We start from the raw sequence: 21,210 nt of genomic DNA, 5'->3' as shown, positions 1-21,210 counted from the left end.
TTGGGGGAGAGCGATGAGACAGTGAGGATGCTGGAGCTTCGTCCGGAGGCGACCTAGAGGCAGTGGATGTTCCCCAGTGCGGCGTGGAACGCTCCTCGCCTTGGGCCAGGCTTCCTAGCCGCGCAGACCCAGACCTTCCCTGCCTTGGCTCCTCTGGCCCCCACCGGTCCCACCTGTTCCCTCTCGCGGCCTTCCGCAGGCCGCAGCCCCCAGCCCCGGCGACCGACTCGCCAGGGTCCGCCCCGCTGCCGCGGCCCGAGCCCGGCCGCTCCTCCCCCGATGATGTCACGTCCCTGGCCGCCCCTCGGCCGGCCGCGCCGCCCCGCCCCCGCCTCCCCCGGCCCCCAGTCCCCTGGGCCCGCCCGCTCCCGACATCCCTCCTCCCGCCCGCGCTCCCTCCCTTCGGCTCCCGCTCCCCCGGGAGCGGCGGCGGCGGCGGGATGGCCCGGGCCCGCGGCCAGGCCCCGGGGAGCGGCGGACGGCGGCGGCCGCGGCGGGGCGGCGCGGGAACCGGGCCCCGGGGGGAGTCCGCTGGGCTGCTGCTGCTGCTGCTCCAGGTGCTGCCGCCCGGGGCTGCGGCAGGGCCCGGACGCCGGGGCACTCGGGGCGCCGGCGGTGGCGGCGTCTGCTGGCCCGGTGTTGCCCCTGCCTTTCCCCGGGACGCTCGGCTGCTGCTGCTCCTGCCGCCACTGCCACCACTGTCGCCACCGCCGCCGAGCTCTGCGCCCGCAGCCTCCGCCTCCCGGATGGTAATCAGCGCCCCGCGCCGGCGCCGCGGGCGGGCGGGAGGTGGGGGCGACGAGGGGGAAAGGGCGGGCAGCCCCGCGCCCCCTCCTTGCCCGAGGCAGCTCCGGGGCGCTCGGGCCCCCCCTCCGACGACCGCGGCCCCGGGCAGCCGCCAGGGCGCGCCTCTGGGGCGCCTCCGTGCGGACCGGGTGCGGGCTCCGTTCCCCGCCCTCCCCGCCCAATTCGCAGTCCGCCCGCCAGTGCTCAGGCCGCGGGGGAATCCCTCCATCTCCCCGCCCCGCGCCCCGGGAGGGGAGGGGACAGCGCCAGCGCCGCGGACCCGCTTTCTCCGAGGGAGCGCCCAAGAAGCAAGCGCGCACTGAGCCACCCTGACTCCGCGCTGCGCTGCACTCTTGGAGGCGCCTGGTGCCGTCGGGTCCGCCTGAACTGCGACGCCCACAGCCTCGGCGGGATCGGATCCCCGGCGACGGAGGCGCCCACAGACCGCGCGCCCTTATGTTCCCTGCGCAGGACGCTCTGCCCCGCGGCGGGCTGAACCTGAAGGAGGAGCCGCTGCTGCCCGCTGGCCTTGGCTCAGTGCGCTCCTGGATGCAGGGGGCGGGCATCCTGGACTCCAGCACAGCAGCGCAGAGGTAAGCGCTCTACCAGACCCAGCGCGCTCAGGTTGGACCGCTCTGCGCCGCTTTCGCTCCGCTGTCTTAGTTGCTGGAGCCAGGGGTGGAGGAAGCCCTAACTCTGGACGGTCTCGTTGAGTTCTTGTGCTTCCCCTGTCCCGAGCGCCTAGGCTTCCTCCAGAGGTTATGGGGCGGGCCGGGGCGGGGCTTCTGCTTTCACTCTCGGGGCTGTCCGGACTCTGATTTCTGAAGGTCGCTCACGGAGGTTCAGGGCTCTAAAGGAGGAGGCAATCTCTTTGCCCGCAGTCCCTAAGCCATCACCCAAAGCCACCAGCCGTCTAGGAACCTCCAACCCCTCCTAGGCAGTCCCAGTGCCTCTGCTTGTCCAATTCCGCGGTCTTCTGCCAAGACAAGAAACTCTGCCCACTTTCTCCTTTCCCACACTCATCAGAGTTACAGGGCCAGAGATGCTGCTGAGGGGCCGAAGGGTGGTGAAGGGATTAGGAGGGCATTGGGCCTGGCTGCACTGATCACTGATTGGGGAATGGGCCGGGCCCTGCCTCTTCATCAGGTGTTTTTCCGTTGGATCCTGCGGGAGGCAGGGGGCTCTTGGGAACGCAGCGCCCAAGCCTATCTCTCCTGACTCTGCAGGGGTCTGGGTGGGGACCTAGATGAGGATGGACTCCAGGATTTGGACGGACCGTGAAAGGCTTATTGACTAGCTTCCTTCAGCACCTGGAACACCGAACTTTTAGTAACCCCAGTTGTGAACGGGGAGAGGCTGACTCTGCAAACAGCTGGAGCAGGGTGGGCTCTGGGCTTTGGGCTTCCCGGAAGTTTCAGCAGCTGCTGTCCAGCCGCTTGAAACGAGTCTGATAGGGAGTTCCCAGAGTAGACCAGGCCTGGCACACCTGCCCACGTTCACATCCCCAGTCCTGTCCAGGGACCACCACTCATAATCCACCCCAACCTTACCCACTAACGAACATACACATCCCTTCATGTGCAAACCCAAGCAGTGTTTTTGCCAGCCTACCCTTTCAGGGCCATCAGGAGGGAGCTCTGTGGCCTCTGGCTAGAGCTGATCTCTTCAGAAGGACAAAGCATCTTGCTGATGAATCAATTCCCTTAAGTTTTATGAGTGACATAACTATATTCTAGAAAAACTGTAACACACACACACACACAAAATCTGGCCTCTGTATCAACTATTGTCGGCATTTTAGTTTATTTCTTTCCCTTCTTTTTCTCCACTAATTGGTTTTTGTTTGTTTGTTTGTTTGTTAATGTATGCTATGATTAGAAATGTGTGTCCTGCCTATTTTTCTGTTTATTCTGGCTTTTTCTTTAACTTGAGATGCTCAGTTTCTTTACCTGGGCCTATCCTTATCCCTATCACTAGCTGTGCAGTGAGAGTTCTTTGCAAGAACTGGTGGGAAGTTGCAGTGGAGTTTCTGAGATCCAAGGTTCCTCTTTCTCCCTGGTCTTTCCCTCTGTCCCTGCCCAGAGGTTGTAGTTGGCTGAAAGGGAAACATGCAAAGGAGGCAGCACCCTTGTATCCTGTATGTTGCAGGAAGTGTGGGGATGAGCCCCATGCCCAGGACTGGATCATCGGTAGTGATGTCTGAGCAGGGGGGTTCTTGAGTGGGGTTGAAGTGTCCAATCTGACTACCCAGGACCACATCACTAGGACTCAGAAACCTTCATCAATTTGAACAGGGAGGGGCATCTTCAGGCTGCTTGCTTCCAAGTTCAGAAACTTCCAAGTCTCAGGACCCAGAATGAGAGCCCTACACATTTAGTTGAATATCTTCTCCACTTTCAGAAGGAGAGGCTAATCCTTGCTCCTCATCCTTTCTCATGTCCTGCCATCTCTCCATTGGTACTTTATTCTTTAGTCAGTTCTCTACTCAGGTCTTCCCATCCCAAAACAGCAAAAAAGGACATTCCTTTCCTGTCCCCACCTACCTCTTCAGCCTCTGCTGGCTTCCCCAAGTTTGGAAGTAAAGAGTTGTCACTGATGTCTTCCCTTCCTTCACCCTAAAGCCACCTGGTTGTCAAGGCTTATGGATGTTTCCTTCTGTGTCCCAGTCCCAATCTCCATCCCACAGTCACCACTTTTAACCTCCTCACTCTTGACCCGATCCCTCCCTGGGTTGAAGGATAGCTGTGCCCTGGTTTGCCAGCTCAGCCTCCTGGTCTGGTTCCCTGCCTCCACCTCTTACTGCTCCCTCAAAACCATCTTCCATGCACCACAGACCCAAAGCATTATTTCCACTTTTTTTCTGATCATGTCTATGACCTGATTAAAAATAAAGTGACCCACCCCACTGTGGCACTTGCTCTGTGCCCTCCCATCCTACCCAGGGGAATGGTAGTTAGTACTATCTAAGGATAGTACTAACCATAGGCCAGAGAGCTTCCTCTACCTGTCCCTACGTCCTCCTGGATAACCTGTATTCACAGCCCATCAAAATCTGATCCAGCCTTCCTTCCACAGTGTATGACACTTGGCATACAATGTGGAAAATTAACGGGACTGCCATTAAGTCCTACCTTCTCTTAAAATAGTCCCCTGCACTCAGTGTCCACATACTCCTAAATAAAGTCTCAGCAGCCTTCAAGACCCCTCCCCCACACCAGCATCTGCTCTATCTGTGCCCTCCCATCCTCCCCATCCCTCAGGATGCTTACCACAGGCCAGAGTTTGCTGTTCTCTCTGCCTGTCTTTATCTTCCTGGCCCTGCCAGCTGGGGCCTTCCTCTAGGGCCAGAAAGGTGGCTCATTCATTCTTGAGTCCACGTCACCCAAGACAGGCTCAATCAGTCTGCAAAGGGATAATGAGTATCTGCTGAAAATAGCAGAGTGCATCTGAGAAGACTCCCAAATCCCTTTCTGTTGGGTTCCCCTCTTCACCTTGGTGGCCTCCAGGAACCTGGAACTGGAGAAGCTATTTCTTCCCCCATTTTAGAACTTGGCCTTTACAAAATGCCAAGGTTTTATAGAAGGTGGGTGAGGAGGAGAGGGCCCAGAAGGCTTCCCAAGGTCAATAAGAGTGGCTGTGCCCACAGGAAGGAAAGTTCTGAGCAAGAGAGTTAGGGAGAGAAGAGGAACTGCGTACCCATCACTTGGAGGCAGGAGACAAGGGCAGGGCAGGTGAAGAAGGTTCCAGTAGAGAGGGCTTCTCTCTCCCTGCTGGTATCTTCCTACCAGGGAAGTCTGCACAAGGACCCCTGGCCATTGCTGTGACTGTTCCTGACCTGAACCAATAGGACTTTATCTCTGAGACCACATGCACAGCCCCAGCCCACTCTCCCTGCCTCCCCTGCAGACCCACATTCTTCTGCTGGCAGGATCAGCACAGGGGCAGCTCCCTCCTCCTTCAGTTGTGCTTCCCAGGCTGGGGAGACCTCTGGAAGGCCCAGACCAGTCCTTTCCATGGATGAGACCCCTGGAGGACCCAGGCCGGCTTTCTCCCATGAGCCTGTCCTAGCCCATGAGCAGGGCCTCAGAGAGGGAAGCCAGCTGGGGCTGCCTTTCCTGTAAGCAGCTGCAGGCCAGCCTCCCTGCTAGGAAATGCTTTTGTTTGCTTTAATAATTAATAGCCGCTCCTCTGCCTGGGACCTGGCAAGCAGGCCTGCGGGTGGGTGGTGAAGAGAGGGTGGGCAGAAGAGAGGCAGGGTGGGCAGTCTGTAGGTAGAACTGAGAGCTAGAGGGAGAGAGTGAGAGCGTTCTTTCCCCTTGCACCCCACCTCCTTTGGGGACCTGGGTCACTGAACCAACTTCCTGGGGCAAGTGAGAAGAACATCTGCTAGGCAGTGGGAAGAGGGGATCTGGAGCCTTTGCAGCCCCAAACCTCCTCTCCAGCAGGACCATCTGCACACAGGTTCTGGGTAGCTGCCTCTAGCCACCAGGCCTTCCCTCTGCCTGCATTGCTGAAGTGGGTGACCCTGTGACCCTGCTTTTATCTTCCCTGGTTTGTGGCACTGGGCATGTTGAGAGGTGAGCAGGACCAAGCCAATAGATCTTGGCTGGGGCAGGAATACCAGGCTCAGCATGATGATCATTGGCAGTTCCAGGGGTTCAGAGGATGCCTTTGGGAGAGGAGTGGGTGCCAGTGGGGTGCTTAGAGAAAGGCAGAATGTGGAGGAAAGGAACAGGGGACTTATGAAGTCATGTCAGGATGGGAAAGAGAAAAAGCTTTATTTAGAGAGGCCAGGGATGGAATGCAGGAGGCCTACACTTTTTGTTCCTCCCTCTTGATGGAGGCGGAGGATGGCCAACAAAAGGTCACCTTCCATTGCTGTTGATCCCAGGGCTTGTCACAGTTACCCCAGCATCCCAGACTTGAAGATGAATCAGGCTCAAGCCTTGGGCTGAGCCACCTCTCTGAGCCTTGGGCTGACAGGGTGGGCATGAGCTAAGATGGGGTGGGGGAAGGAAGGCAGAAGATCAGGGCTCCAGCCTAAGTCATGTGTCTTCTCGGGGGGAGGGGCAGTTGGGATGGCTGTCATTAAATTGCTCATATTTGTAATAAGCATGTGGTCAAGGGTATAAAGAGCCACTAGTGGTTTGCGGATAGAGAACAGAGACTACAAAAGCGGGGCTTTATCTATACTAGAGGGACCTGGCAGGGTCCTGGCTGCCCTGAGAAGAGCCCTAGGAAATCCTGTTAAGCCTTGCAAGAGAGCATCTCCAGGGACCTGTGAATGGTCCCATCAATAGCAGCCAGATATTCTGTAGCTCCCACCATTTCCTCACATGCCTCCCTGTGTACTCTGGGGTATTATTAATCTGACCAGCTGAGTGGCAAAAGCTGTGAAACCTGGTGTCACTTGGCAGCTCAGGAAGCCCAGGCACACCCATGGTTTGGTACAAGGCAGGTTTCCTCTGACCAAAAAGTATGTGTGCAAAATAAATCTTTTTTGTGACACAGTCTCTGATTTTGGAACTAGCTAGGAACAGGAGATGTAAAGGGGGTGAAATGGGGTGTGGGAGAAATACAGAAGTGAATGTTTTCTCCTCCCAATCTGGGTTCTCTAGTACAGGAGCAAGTGCCCTTCAACCTCAGTATCCCTGGAGTTGAAAGGAAAGCGTTTTGAACATCGTGTTTAAAACAGTCTTTTTAAGAAAGTGAGGAAATCTGTAATTCATTTTGGAATCTTTACAGAAGTGGTTAATGTAGCTGTTTTTTGTCACTCGGCGCTGCATTTATCTGAGAAAGGTGCTTATGTGGTGTGCTTTGTTCACTAATGATACTAAGTGAAGGAAATGTCTCTGAATCATGGGATCCAGCAATGGGGTATGCTAAAGGGCAGTGCGTACTTACAGTTGTCATAAACTGGGATCTGCCAGGCTGCACGCAGGCCTTTAGGGCTGGAGTTTTGCTGACTTTCTTCATACCCCAGCGCTCTGGATGGCTGGTAGGCTGTTCCCACCCATATCCCCTCAGGACCCTTGGTAAAAGCCCTGCTTCTCCTACTAGCGTCTGCTTCACTTTGTTTGAGGATTTGTACATGAAGGCAGAACCCATTCTGTCCATTTGCATGGCAGGCCGGAAGTGCCAGATAAATAACAGCCCTGGGAGCCATCAATGACTGAAGTTGCCTGACAAATGCACCAGCTCACCCAGCCATGGCTCTGGGTGTACGTATTCTATGTGTTTCCGAGTTCCCCCATGGGATTGAGTTGCAGTTGCCCAAAGGAGTAGCTTGTTGAAAATGCACTCTTTAGGGCTGAGGTTGTAACTCAGTAGTTGAATGTTTGCCTCACATGGGTGACACACTGGGTTGGATCCTCAGCACCACATAAAAAAATAAATAAATAAAACAAAGATATTGTGTCCGTGTACAACTAAAAACAACAGTAAATGCACTCTTTATCTTCTCATCTTGTCTCCCCTACCACCCAACCCCATGCTCACCCCAATGACTCCTGGAATTGCTGCCCAAATAAACTTTGTATTTGAATTGTTGCCTCAGGGTCTGCTTCTAGGAGAAGCCAAAGGAATGACTCGCCTCTCCAGGCTTTGGGGTCTCTAGTCTCCCTTCCCTCCATCATTCTTTCTTTTAGATAAAGAGTATAAATCAATAGACATCTTGAAGTTTCTTTCCATGCACCAGTAGTTGTCTGGGCAGCTCCACTTTGAAGACCACAGAATCAAAGACCTTGGCCTTTATCCACATCCCCTGTTTCTCAGCCAGTCTTAGAGCTGAAGTGCCTTACTCATTATCCCATAACGTGCACCCAGGATGTACCCATCAGGGGCCTCAGAACAATGGGCTCCCCTGAGTTGTTTGAGTGATCTCTGTTTCTTTCTTTCTGGTTTTTAATCTTGATTTGTTTTCTCATTACAAGAGCATCTGCTACTCACCTTCCCTCTCCCAGGACTGTCCCTTTGGGGCTTGTAATTGCATTCAACAGATGTGGATACATCACCTACTACGGTTGGGGGTGAAGGGGTCTTGGGGACAATCAGGGAAGGAAGGCACCGTCCAGCTTGCCTGTTTTCTCCCAGTCCCTGTTCCTCCCCACAGACTGCTCCTTGTGCCATTCTGTCTCCTATCCATAGGAAATACTAGAATGTCTTTAGGGCAAAACGTTCTCTCCTTTTACTTTGATCTCAGGAGATCTCAGGCAGGGGTATGAAGGAAGTAAGCTGGAGACTTGCCAGATGAGGAGCCACCTCGTGCCCGCAAGTATCTTGCCTGCTCTGTAGTTCTCCCAAGGTCCGGAGTGGGTTAGAGCTGTCATTCATACTGTTCTGTGCTCGTCCATGATAATGATCCTATCTCAGAGATGAAAACTAGTTAATGCTGCCCCACGGACCAGACACGGATGCCTGTGAGCCTGGGAGGATGATTGGGCTTCAGATCCATGAGCAGTGCAGGGAAGTCAGGATGATGCTCTGGGCTGCCTCAGGGGAAGTGCAGCTGAGCAGGACCTGCTATGGGGCAGAGCACAGGCAAGTGAACTGTGCCCCTAGCTGGCAATACTGGATACTGGTCCACAGCCGCAGGGGAGCCTGCTTTCTTCCCCTCCCCTAGTCCCTATACTCCCTCACCCCCAGTAATCCCCTCCCATGGAGAGACCAAGCCCAGTGAAGGGAGTTTGGCTTGGGGCTTAGACCAGACTTCCTTGGTCTTGTTCTCAGGGGCCTGGCAGGAGCTGGGAGCAGGCAGGACCCAGGACTGACTGATATTTGCCAAAGATAGGGGGCAGGAAGAGGATAGACTCTGTACCCATTTGGAATTTGGCATGTATAGTGCAAGGGCCTCTGTGTATAAGGAGTGTGTTGAGCGGCCAAGGGGATTCTGTTGGCTCTCAGCATACACCCCCTCCTCGAACAAAGTCTTTCTTTCTCTGACCTCTCCTTCCCCACTACCCAGGAGACTTCCAGGCTGAAAAGTCAGAATAAGGGGCAGGACAATGCCACCCCCTCTGGCCTTCTCTCCCACTAGGTAGTCCTGGAACCTTCCCCTTAGTGAGCTCAAACTAAGCTGGCCCTGGGAGCAGGAAGGAGGAGCTCAGGGTTGGCACCTCATTAGCATATTCATCAACAGTAATCAGGAACCTGCTGTGATCGAAAGCCCTCTTAGGGCTTCCCTGCCTCTCAGCTGGTTAGGGAAGTGGGTGGAGGGGCTGGTCAAGGCCTCTACTTGAAAGGGCTACAGTCCAAGGGGGAGGGAATGGAGAAGAACACAGGGAGCAGGACATCCCTGGAGAAAGAAACCTTTGGCCCCTCACCCTCATCTTGAGCAGGGAAGGAGAGGTGTCATCATTTCTGCCTCCTGTATCACCGTTTCATATGAGCATCGTGGCTCCCAAGCACCCTCTCAGGGGGGAGGAACAATGTTCATTATATTATTTATGTGTAATCTGTATGGGTAAAAACAAAGCCTCTCCTGCCCGTGGCATCTCAGATACTATGACTTAAAATCGAAAAGAGTTAATTGATTTTAAATCATATGGAGATTCCAAGTGTGGTGACACACACCTGTAATCCCAGCAGGTTGGGAGGGTAAGGCAGGAGGATCACAAGTTTGAGGCCAGCCTCAGCAACTTAGGCCCTAGGCAAGTTAGTGAGACCCTTCTCAAAATAAAATTTAAAAATTAAAAATAAAAAGGTCTGGGGATGTAGTTTAATGATAATTGCTCCTAGGTTTAATCCCTAGTACAAAAGAAAGAAAGGAAGGAAGAAAAGGAGGAAGGGAAAAAGAGAGAGAGAGAGGGAGGGAGGGAGGAAGAAATTATATGGCAAAAAACATTCGGCAGGAATGGGTTTGGCAGCCATTATCCCAGTGGCATGCCTCTGGGATGCTGGTTTCATGGCTCTTGGGGCAGTTCCACCATCCTCATTCTTTCCCCACAGCAGCCTCTCATTGGTCCACCACACTGTGTCCTCCCCTGTAGCATCTTCTAAGTTCTGCCTGCCTTCAGAACTTTATGGTGACCTTTAGTCGTGTTTCCCAAACTATACTCCCCAGTAAAAGTATCTATCAAGTAAGAATAAGCATGATGCATTAACTGTCTGTTACTGCTTTTAAAATAGTTATTCCAAACTCAGCAGCTTAAAACCAACATTTATTTCACACAGTTTCTGTGAATGAGAAATCAAGAAGCAGCTTAGCTGGGCGGTTCTGGCTCAGAGCTTGTCCTGAGGCTGTGGTCAAGATGGCAGCTGGGACTGCCATCATCCGAAGGCTTGACTGAGCCTGATGGATCTGCATTCAAGGTAGCTCAAATTGACATCGGTGCTGGCTGTTGGCAGGAGGCCTCAGTTCTTCTCCACATGGACCTCTCCATAGAGCAGTTTGAGTCCTCCCAACATGGCAGCTGGTTTCCTTGGAGTGACAGTCTAAGAGAGAGCACAAGGCAGAAGCTGCAATGCTTTTAAGATCTAGCCTTGGAAATTATATGCTATCACTTGTGCCATATTCTATTGGCAGCACAGACCAATCCCAACCCAATACGAGAGGAGACTCCACAAGGGCATGGATCGTTAGGAACCATTTTGGAGGGAACACTGCCCTGTGCCAACTCAAGTAGAATCTGAAGGATATCTCAAGGCCCCCGCAAAGACTCCCAGTGAGCCATGAAACTGCATTTCCCAGCAACTGTGGCCACAGAACCCATTCTAAAGGGAGAATCTGAAGCCACAAAACATCTAAGGAACATGCTTTGGAAGACCACAGCCCAGAGAAGAAAGTCTAAACTCCTTCTCCTAGTGTTTGGGTACCGTGCACATTCTGGCAGGACTTCCCATGAAAATTTTTCTCTCCTCGCTTCACTTTTTCTTCTTTCTTTCTTTTATTCTCTTTTTTTTTTTTTTTTTTTTTTTTTTTTTGAGATGGAGGTCTCTCTACTGTGTTGCCCAGACTGGTCTCAAACTCATGAACTCAAGTGATCCACCCTAGCCTACCATATATAGCCGGGACTATAGGCATGCACCGCCACATTCAACCTCCCCTTCAGTTTTTGAAATCTGGTCCAGTGATACTAACCCTCACATGCCCAGCCATTTCTCAGGCTGTTGGTTCTGTTTTGTTGCCTCCTCCACTTATTGAGCTCCTATTTACTCCTCAAATCCAGAGGAAAAGCCACCATCTCCGTGAAGTTTTCCCCTCCTCTCCCACAAAAAGAATTGATTTTTTTTCTTTTTTTAGCATTTCTTAGTTTTATACATGGTGACATCTTTGGGGAAATACCTCCCACTTTGTCTTATGTTCTACTTCTCTGTGAAAGAATAAAAGAAAGAAATGCCTCTCCTTCAAGGCATTTCACTCCAGTCCCTTTTGTTGGTACACCAGACCTTGGTCCACCACTGGAATTCAGCAAGTATTTGACAAACAGGACCTTGATTCTTCTCTTCTTTCTGCTCTTGCCCTGGCCTTGCTTCTGGGAATGGCTTCTGATGAGCCAGGAGAAAATGCTTGGCAAGGTCAGACTAGAAGGTTCTCCTGCCCCAGGGAGCCATGGTTGTCTTTCTTTGGGCTGGAGACAGATCTCTGTACACCTGGGGAAGATATTCCCCATCTTCAGCCCTATACCAGGGTCCAGACTGAGCAGACTTGTGGCCTGAAGCCAGTTTGATGTCTCTGATAATTTGAGGGACATCATTTCCTAGGCCATGCCACAGGCTCATAGAAGCCTCAGCTGTGGGCTAGGGTTCAATGGGAAATTTGTTCCAGAACCTTCCAAGTGCCCCTTAATTGCCCTAACAGGCAGTCCCAGGAGCCTGTGGTCAATAAGATGGGTTGGTTTGTACATCTGGCTTCTGAGATCAGATTTTCAAAATGTGGAGCTGAGGGAAAAGCCTGAGAGGGAGCCTGACAGGAGCCTCCAGACAACACCCATGCAGGTGCCCTTTGCTTCCAAGGCAGCAGGCCAGGGTGATCCTAGTGCTGGGAGGCCTCATTCAGGGACCGAGATAGCCCAGACCAGGGTGGAAGAGCCCATGTAGTCTGATTTCTTGCCCAAACTCTTGACATCTTGGAGCCGGGTCCTGGCCAGAGACATTGGGGTCTTTCTCACCGGAGGGTCCTTCCGGCGGTTTTCCAGCTCCTTTCCTCCTGCAGTGGCGTGGGCCTGGCACGAGCACATTTTGAGAAGCAGCCCCCTTCCAACCTCAGGAAATCCAACTTCTTCCACTTCGTGCTGGCCATGTATGACCGGCAGGGGCAGCCCGTGGAGGTGGAGCGTACAGCCTTCATCGACTTCGTGGAGAAGGACCGAGTGAGAGGCTCGTGGGCTGGCCTGGGACCAGCACTGGGAGGGACGGGAGGGCTTAAGGAATTCCCCCACCCTGCAACACACACACACACACACACACACACGCACACACACGTGTGCACACACACACACACACACACTGGGGCAAATGAATGGATAGATGTTGGATGAATAGAGAGGGGGTGGATGGCTAAAAGGGAGGAGAGTGGGCTTAGGGAAGAGGATATGGGTACAGGAGGCTCGAGGGTCCCTAAGTACCTTGGCAACCTTCCTCCTCTTGTCCCTTAGGAGCCTGGGGCAGAAAAAACAAACAATGGGATCCATTACCGCCTGCGGCTGGTGTATAACAATGGTAAGCAAAGGCCTGTGCCCCTGCTTGGGTGGGGGGACCCAGAAGAAGCCTGAGTAGGGCAGCACTGTGTGACCTACAATGCCCCTCACCAGTGGTGGGGAGGGTGGGGGAGTGACCCAGTCATCAGAGGCCCCAGGTACACCCTGACAGCAACCTCTCCACCTTCCCATCTTAGGACTTCGGACAGAGCAAGACCTCTATGTGCGACTCATCGACTCCATGTCCAAGCAGGTGAGCCAGCCAGGGGATGCGAGGCCTGTCCCACCTTCTTCTTGGACCTGGCTCCCTCGGGTCTGAGTGAGCTCCTCCTCCCAGTCCCTGTCCTTGTTGTCCTTGTTCCCCCCCACACCTGTGCCTTTTATCCACACCAGTCTCACTCTTCCTGTCCCCACCCCTACTTGTGGTAGGAGCTAGGACCATTGGGCCCTTTCCCTCTAGTCAGAAACGATGAAAGTTTTGTGAGCCTCTGGCTTAGGTCATGTCCCCTAGCAGCTCAGCCTAAGATGAGAATTCAGGTGCAAGTAGTTTGTTGGGGATATTGCCCGGGGGGTGGGTGGGGGGAGGCTGGGGAGAAGGGGAGGGAGGAGAGCAGGGCAGGAAGATGCACAGCTAGGAGATGGCCACAGACTGATCCACAGAGAGCACTGGAGAAGAAATGGCACCAGTGTTGGCCCAGCCTGAATCGAGGAGGCTGAGATTTTGCACCCTGTATGGGTCAGCCATTGTTTGGAGACCCCTCCTAAGGGAAGTGGATGCAGGAGAGGCAGCTCCCATCCCTGGGAAGCAGTTCTCAAGGGAAAACCCTCTGCAGCCAGCCCAGTGGGGGCTGGGTGCTCTGGTCCTGTAAAGGGATCTGGGTGAGGCCCCAGGAGCTTCCCCTGCAGATCCTCAGCTCCTTGCTGATGTGACCGTCACAGGAAGGAGGGTCAGAGGCCAACCTAAGCAGCTTGGAGAAAATGAAACCTGAGTGAAGCCCTGATGGATTGTGTGGGGCAGAGCCCCAAGTCTCAGGGCTTCTCAAAGACACTGTGCTTGCTGGTCAGAAGTGGCTCAAGTTGCAAACAGGCCAGATCAGTGGCCTGGAATGCAAGGTAGACACTTGAACTGTCCTGCCTGGGCAGAGGCTTCTAGCAGCCTCCATCCAGTCCCAGGGCAGAGGAAGAAATGGTTTGTATCCAGAAATCTTTGGTCGCTGTGGTGGGAGAAGAAGGTCAGGCAGCAACAAATTGGGGCTTTGTTGAGGATAAGTGAGGAAGGAGTACCAAGACATCCAGAGAGAAAGAGACTCCACAGAGGAGGAAGCCTGGGAGGCCCAGAGGGCGACAGACTGGGAAGCAGTCTTGGACGCTCACTCCTTGCTCAGGGCAGATGCAGGCTGGGGAAACTGGGGAAGGTGCTGATCCAAGAGTCTGAGCCAGACACAGTGGCCTGGCCTAGGGAGGTGATAGGATGTGGGAAGAGGCATCTGTGTGGCCCTTGGATCTGATGAGTAACAGGGATAACTAAGAGGGACAACATTCATGAGCAGAGTCAGAGGTCCACTAGGAGTGTGGGAACAACCTGCATGGAGGAGGATGCTGGGACAAATGGAGGAATATGATTTAAGGGGAGGATAGGAGCGCGTCTGTCCCACCGGCAACCTGGCCTTGGGTCCTAGTAAACTGGAGACACCCCCATCACCACAGATCCCAAGAAGAGCTAACTTAGAAAGAGCTTCCTGCAGATAAACACAATCTGCCGATCTCATGCCATTTTTGCTACCCTGGTGGTGGTCCTGTTCTGGGGGTAGGAGCAAGTGGAGGGCATGATCTTCTCAGGGGACAGGGACTCTCCTCAGCCTGGGCTTGGGAGATGGCAGTTTAGACCCACAGCCCACCTTTGCACTCCCCCTGGACTTGAGAGGAGTCTCCTTCCTCTCTACCCTGTGTGCTCCCCCTCCCCCAGGCCATCATCTATGAAGGGCAGGACAAGAACCCTGAAATGTGCCGAGTGCTGCTCACCCACGAGATCATGTGCAGGTGAGAAGGGCTGTGTCGCTTGCCTCGTGCCCCTTTGCCAGAATGTTGCCAAGGCCTCCGCCAGGCCCTGCCCCCTGAGCTTGCCATCCCCCCCTGCACAGTACCCCAGCTCCCTGGGGAAGCTTGGTGAGGGGAGGGGTGAGAGGAGTGAGGCCCCTGGGCACAGTGCTGGCTGAGGAGAGGGTCCTTGAGGCCCCATTAGCCTGGCCTGTTTATGTGGCTTCTCCAAGTGTTTTTGTAAGAGAGGCCTCCTGCCGCCACTGGAAGCTGAACTAATAAAGCTCAGGGGAGGGGCTCTGGGGAGATGGGGGCAGGGCCTGGGCCAGCCAGCCCAGAGGCCTCCGGGATTAGCTCTGAGACTGGAGGTAGGAAACTTTGCTGCCTCTGCATGAATCTGGGGACAGCTCTCTGACCACAGGGTCGGGGTGAGAACACAGCTCTTGGTTCCGTTACCCCAGAACTTGGCATTTCCAGCAAGATCACCCCAGGGGCCAGTTGCACAGGTTCTTCCCAGGAAGCTCCTGATGCGTGGAAAAGAGAATCATGTTCCAAAATCTGTCTTTGGGATGGTGGCCACCTTTGTGAAGAGGAGTGACAAGGGTCTTAGAGGGTGCTGATCTGATACTCCTGATCTGTATGCTGGTTACATGAACAGCTTCACTTTGTGATCATTTATGAGCTGCGTGCATGCAATTCAAACCCTTTTCTATGTGGAAATGGTGTTTCTATAACAGTGCACGCATGCACACACACACACACACACACACACACACATCACACATCACACATCACACACCCTGTAGGTGGCCTGCTGCCTACCCTGTCCTAGGTCCTCCAGGAGCAATGCACTTTAGGGACAAAGGCTTCACCCAATCTTCTCCTCAGGACTGACTCTGCTGTCAGGGTCCCTGTCAGGTCCCCCACTGCATATCTCCCCCAGGACCCTGGGAGTGGGCCCCTGCACCCAGCGATTCCATACCCAGAGACTGGACATCGGCACCCTCACCAAGGTCTGCCTGTGCCTCCCCCCCCCCATGCACACTGTTCTCTCCCCTCTTTCACTGCTTCTTCCTCCCCTCCCTCCTCATCTTTCCTCCAGTCGGTGCTGTGACCGGAAGAGCTGTGGCAACAGGAATGAGACACCCTCAGACCCAGTCATTATTGACAGGTACAAGCTGGGGGAGGGGCCTGGAGTTACAGGGCTGGTTTCAACCTCAGAATACAGGGGCTTGAGGGAAGAGCACAGCAGCTCCCGAGAACACCACACAGGTGGCTCTGACCCCAGGGAGAAGTTGCCAGGGACCAGGGAGGCCTGGGCCTGCCATCCCTGGCCTCCTGAGTGAAGTCCTGGATGGCAAGCTTCCTGGAGCTGTGAACCAGCACCCAGGGAGAGGCTGCAGAGGGTGGAGGAGGGGCATGGGAGAGTCCTGGCCCTGGTCCACCTCTGCACTGTTTGACTTGTCTCCTCTCAATACCTGCTTCCCCCATGGAAAAGTGGGGAATCCTTGGCAGGTTTCAGTCCTAAGATCTGATGATCTTAGGTGACGTATTTGAAAATGCATTCTCTCTCCACGATTTTCATCTTTAAGTTATTTTATTTCTTTTTGAGTAGGAAATGCATAGATAAGGTACAAAATCCAAAAGGTACAAAGCATAATGGAAAGTTAAGTCTGCCCTCTGCTTGTATAACATACTGTTCATACCCATTTGCACCTTTTTTTTTTAACAATATATCTTAAATATCATCCCATATGGGAACAGAAACCATACCTTATTCTCCTTTTAATAGATAAAACATTCACAAGATGCAAAAATTCAAGATGTTTAAAAGGGTTTACAGGAAATGTCTTCCACTCTCCCACTTACCCATCCATTCCCTTCTAAATAAGCAACCATTGTTACCAGTTTCTTATGTATCCTTCCTGAAATATGCTGTGAACCCACAAGAAAATATAGTTATGTACTCTATCCTCTCTATCCTTTTTATACCTTTACTTTTGTTACAAAAATAATGACATACTAAACACATTTTGCAGGACCTTCTTTTTCTCTGAAAAAAAAAAATATCTGGGAATTTGTTTCAGGATACAAGAAGTCTCCTTATTCCTTTTTTTTCCCCCGCTACAAAAGATTCCATTGTATGGATACACCATAATTTCTTTAAATGGTCAGCTCTTGCTGAACATTTGATCTGTTTTAGTGATAAAAAATACACTACTGAATTATGTTGTCCTTGTGTCATTTCACACATATGTAAATTTATAAGAAGAACATTAAAAAAAAAAAGAGAGAGAGAGAATTGCTTGGTCAAAAGATAGGTGCATTTGTAATTTTCTTTCTTTCTTTTTTTCTTTTTTTGCACTGGGGATGAACCCAAGGACACTTAACCACTGAGCCAAATCCCTAGCTCTTTTTTGTATTTTATTTAGAGATAGGGTCTCATTGAGTTGCTTGTAATTTTGATAGTTATTGCCAATTTGTCCTCTGTAGAGGTTAAAATACTTGGATTCATACCCATATTCTGAGAAGTCTTGTTTCACACTCTCTGGCCAAATAAGTATTTTGTTTATTTGTTCAGTAATTTTTGAGCATCTCCTCTGTGCTAGGGTCTCTTGTATGTACTGTGGCTTGACCCCCTAAGAAAGCTTAGGTGTCATGGGTTTCTAATCTGATAAGGGAAGATAGACATAAGCTAACTAAATGAATAAAAGATATAGCATGTTAGATGGTCATAACACAAGGAGAAAAATGAAAGAAAAATCAAAATGTGCCTAGGAAAGGAACATTACAATTTTAGAGTATCTAATGTTGCCTGAAAAGATGACACTGTAGCCAAGTCCTGAGGAAATAAAAGAGAAAGCATGTGTGGATCTAGGGGAAGAAACTTTTCAGCAGGAGGGTATGTTTAAGGAACAGCAAAGAGGCCCAGGTGGCTGGAGTCAGAGGGATAGATGGAGGAGTTGTCCGAAGTAATGGGTGTGGCAGGAGGAAAGGCTGGACCCTGCAGGACTTGTAGGCTGCATGTGGGCTGTGCTTGTAGGACACTGCAAGAACTTTGGCTTTTATTCTGGAGGACATGGAAGCCATAAGGGGGTTTTGAGAAGAATGATATACATTTTAGCAAGACCACCCCACCTGCTCTGCTGATGGTGACCTGTAGGAGTCAGGGAGATGATTTAGGAAGCCCAAGAAGCCACTACAATAACACAAGTGAGAAAGAACAGAGGCTGAGACAAGGATGTTATAGAGGAGGGTGAAAGAAGTATTTGGAGCTGAGCATGATGGTGCACTCTTATAATCCCAGCTAGCTGCTCAGGAGGCTGAAGCAGGAAGCAAGTTCAAGGCCAGCCTGGGCAACTTAGACCTTGTCTCAGAATTTTAAAAAGCAGGGGAGGGAGTGAGGGGGGGAGCTGGGTTGTAACTCAGTGGTATAGTGCTTGCCTGGTATCCGTGAGGACCTGAGTTCAATCTCCAGTATTGCAAAAAAGAAAAAAAAAAGTATTTGGATTTTGTTATGGAAGGAGGGAGATGAAGAAGTGCGGTATCAAAGTCAAAAATTTCAGATCTGATCATTTCAGAAGGTTGGAGTTTACAGAGACAATATTGAACAGAGCAAGTTTGCAGGCAAAAAGACTGGCAGTTTGGTTTTAACCATATAATGTTTAAGATGCTTACTAAACATTCAGGTGGGGGTGTTGAGAAAGAAGCTGAAAACCCGAGTCTGAATTCCAAGGATAAGATTCAGATTGCAGATAAAAAGCGAGAGAATGAGTGTTGATAGAAAATAGGAGAGGACTAAGAACCGAGTGCTGGGGTATCCAGTTAGAAGTTATGAAGATGCAGAATTAGCAGAGGAGAATACGAAGAAGTTTCTGGTGAGATAAGAGGAAAATCAGGGCAGTGTCATGTCTTGGAGCCTCGATAAGAAAATATTCCAAAAAGGAGGCGGTAGGCAACTACATCAAATGCTGCTCGTGGATAAGATAAAATGACAAGAATTGACCATTAGGTTTAGCAGCCTGGAGAGTACTAGGCCTGTCAACAGAAGCAGTTCAGTGGAGTGGGGAGTGGAGCAAGAGTTTGATAGAACTGTGTCTAAGAATGGGAGAAGAGAGATTACAAACAACAAACACAGGATCCGTTTAGAGTAAAACTCTTTAGAGGGTTGTGGCTGGAGCACAATGCAAGGGTGAGAAAAAAATTCTTTTCTTTTTTTCTTTTTTTGTGTGGGGGGGTAGGTGGGTGGGTACCAGGTATTGAACTCAGGGGCACTCACCACTGAGCCACATCCCCAGCTCCTTTTGTATTTTATTTAAAGACAGGGTCTCACTGAGTTGCTTAGTGCCTCGCTGATGCTGAGGCTGGCTTTGAACTCGAGATCCTCCTGTCTTAGCCTCCTGAGCCACTGGGATGACAGGGTGCACTACAGCTCCCAGCTACTGATTGTTCTATTTTCTCAGTGAAATAGGAAACTGAGGATGAAGATGGAGAGGGAGACACTAGAGGGCATGACTTAGTTGTCTAGGAGGATGAATAAACCGGTGAAATGTCACGGGACTGTCCAGCAGCACTAAGGACCTGCCTGAGGTTTGCGGTCATAGTTTAGCGAGAACTCTCTCTGGCCACGTTGGGGTACACAGGTGCAGGTGCAGAACAGGTGGGTGGTTACATAAAACCAGACTTAGGGATTTGCCAGATTTAGGGATTTGAAACCTCAGAGGGCAAGAGAGTGTAAAGAATCTGCCAGGGGGAATTAGCATAAATGAAACAAGGGACTGAAGCTAGTTAAGGAGAGGGAAATTGGAAAGTAAACATAGATTCTGAGGGGGGCTAAAAATTTGTTGGGGTTGAGGGACTAGGCAGGGGTTGAGCTGGATGCTGGAAGGTAGTTGGAGAGTGAGTTTCCTATAGGTGGGATTATTCAGAGTTCATGTTTATTGGGCAGATGTGGCCAAGGGAAGGTAGAGACAAGATCAGTGGAGAGGAAATGGTGTTAGAATTATCTATGTCGATACTGAAATCACCAATAATTATCTCAGGACCAGTGATTGAGAATGATACCGTGGTTCAAGAGTAAAAGCTTCAAGGAGTGAAGACAAGTGATCTCAGGGTTGATAAATGACTTCAACAATTGGTGGTGGCCATAATCTCCCCACCTAACCCCTACTCTTTTTCCATCATGTAACTGAAGAGTGTTTCCCAGGGACTTCCAGTCCTCTATCTCTGAATGAGGTTGAGCACACTCTCGTGTTTGAAAGCTATTTGTGTGTCCTTCTCTGGGAACTGTCTGCTCATACCCTATGCTTATATTTCTATAAAGGATTCATTTTTCTTAGTGATTTGTAGGAGTGTATATATGAAAGAAATTAGTCCTTTTTCATGAATTATACACATTTTTTTTTCCTAGTTGGTAGTTGTATTTTAACTTTGCTATGGTTAAATTTGCCCAATCTCTCAATCTTTTTAGATTTATGTTTGTTATTGTCATTGTTGTTATTTTTAGAAAATCTTCCGCATTCCAAAATTATTTTATTTTGTTTTATTCTTAAGCTACTAGGGATCCAACTCAGAGTCTTATATATGCTAGGCAAGCAGTATACCCGTGAACTACACCCCCAGCTCCCACAGTTATTTTTTAAAAATTATCATATAGTTTCTTACAGTACTTTGGTCATTTTGCTGCTTACATTTAAATATTTGATCCATTTTGGGAAAAAATTAAGTTTCTATGTCCTATGTGTTACATGTAAAAGAAAAATATAACAAAATAGAAATCATGAAGCATCATAATTAACATACACTTGTGAACCTACAGACAAGCTCACAATTAGAACATTAAAAAACCACCAAAGCCAGTTCTTCCCAGTGTTAGATCACTGCTTATCCCTCTCCCAAAGATAATCTGAGTTTTGTGTTGTGCATGACTTTGCCTTTTAAAAATAATTTATCACAGATTATATAATCCCCCAATAACATGTTGTGTAGTTGTGCTTGTGTTTAACTTTATAAAATGATACCATGCTATAGTGGTTTTTTTTGCAATGTTCTTTTAAAATTCACCATTACATTTCTAAAATTTATCTGTGTTGTATATTGAAGCTATACTTTGTCATATTTAGTTTTTGCTATTATAAGCAAACCTGCTAGGAATTTTCTTGTTTGTAGCTCCTAATTTGAAAAGATACAAGAGTTTGTTTAGAATATAAACCTGGACTAGAACTGCCAGGTCATGGAATATGCACCTGATCAGCTTTACAAGTTAAGGCCAAACTGTTTCCCAAGGTGGGTGTACTAAGTAACCCTCCCCGCCCCAATGTTGCATTCCTGTTGCTCCATGCTCTCACCAACACTTTATAATGTCAAACTTCTTATTGTTTACTAATCTAGGGAGTGTGGAGGGAGTTTCTGGTGGCCTTAATTTGCATTTTCCTGGTACTAATGAAGCTGATTGCTTCTGTTAAGTGTATGCTGAAGTATTTTACCCATTTTTTTGGTAAATATATATTTTTAGTTGTAGATAGACACAATATCTTTATTTATTTTTATGCAGTGCTGAGAATGGAACCCAGTGCCTCACACAAGCTAGGCAAGTGCTCTACTACTGAGTTACAACCCAGTCCCCCATATTTTTTAAATTGTTTGGGTTTTAGTGATCCTTTATAGATCCTCCTCAGGGTAGTATATTGCAAGTATCTTAATATAGTTGGATTTGTCACTATTTTCCTCATGGTTTTTACTCTGTGCTTTA

The 21,210-nt window shown here is 50.4% G+C and overlaps 1 protein-coding gene across 2 annotated transcripts in view; it reads left to right on the top strand.

The window, feature by feature from the left end:
• The first annotated feature begins 440 nt into the window (after positions 1-440).
• Positions 441-21,210, top strand: part of Ebf4 (EBF family member 4) — a 62,680-nt gene continuing 41,910 nt past the window's right edge. Inside the window, exons 1-7 of one of the 2 annotated variants that reach the window (XM_076851628.2) lie at positions 441-749; positions 1,258-1,379; positions 11,939-12,095; positions 12,381-12,444; positions 12,620-12,675; positions 14,389-14,462; positions 15,562-15,630. In XM_076851628.2, the coding sequence (XP_076707743.1) occupies positions 441-749; positions 1,258-1,379; positions 11,939-12,095; positions 12,381-12,444; positions 12,620-12,675; positions 14,389-14,462; positions 15,562-15,630 (851 nt within the window). Of the gene's footprint in view, positions 750-1,074; positions 1,380-11,938; positions 12,096-12,380; positions 12,445-12,619; positions 12,676-14,388; positions 14,463-15,561; positions 15,631-21,210 lie in introns of those variants that run through there. The other variant, XM_076851629.2, reaches the window with a different exon arrangement.

Source organism: Callospermophilus lateralis, chromosome 3 (assembly GCF_048772815.1).
Source record: "Callospermophilus lateralis isolate mCalLat2 chromosome 3, mCalLat2.hap1, whole genome shotgun sequence".
In the NCBI taxonomy this organism is placed as follows: domain Eukaryota; kingdom Metazoa; phylum Chordata; class Mammalia; order Rodentia; family Sciuridae; genus Callospermophilus; species Callospermophilus lateralis.
Note: the sequence above shows the minus strand (reverse complement) of the source record. Positions and strands in the feature narration are given on the sequence as shown.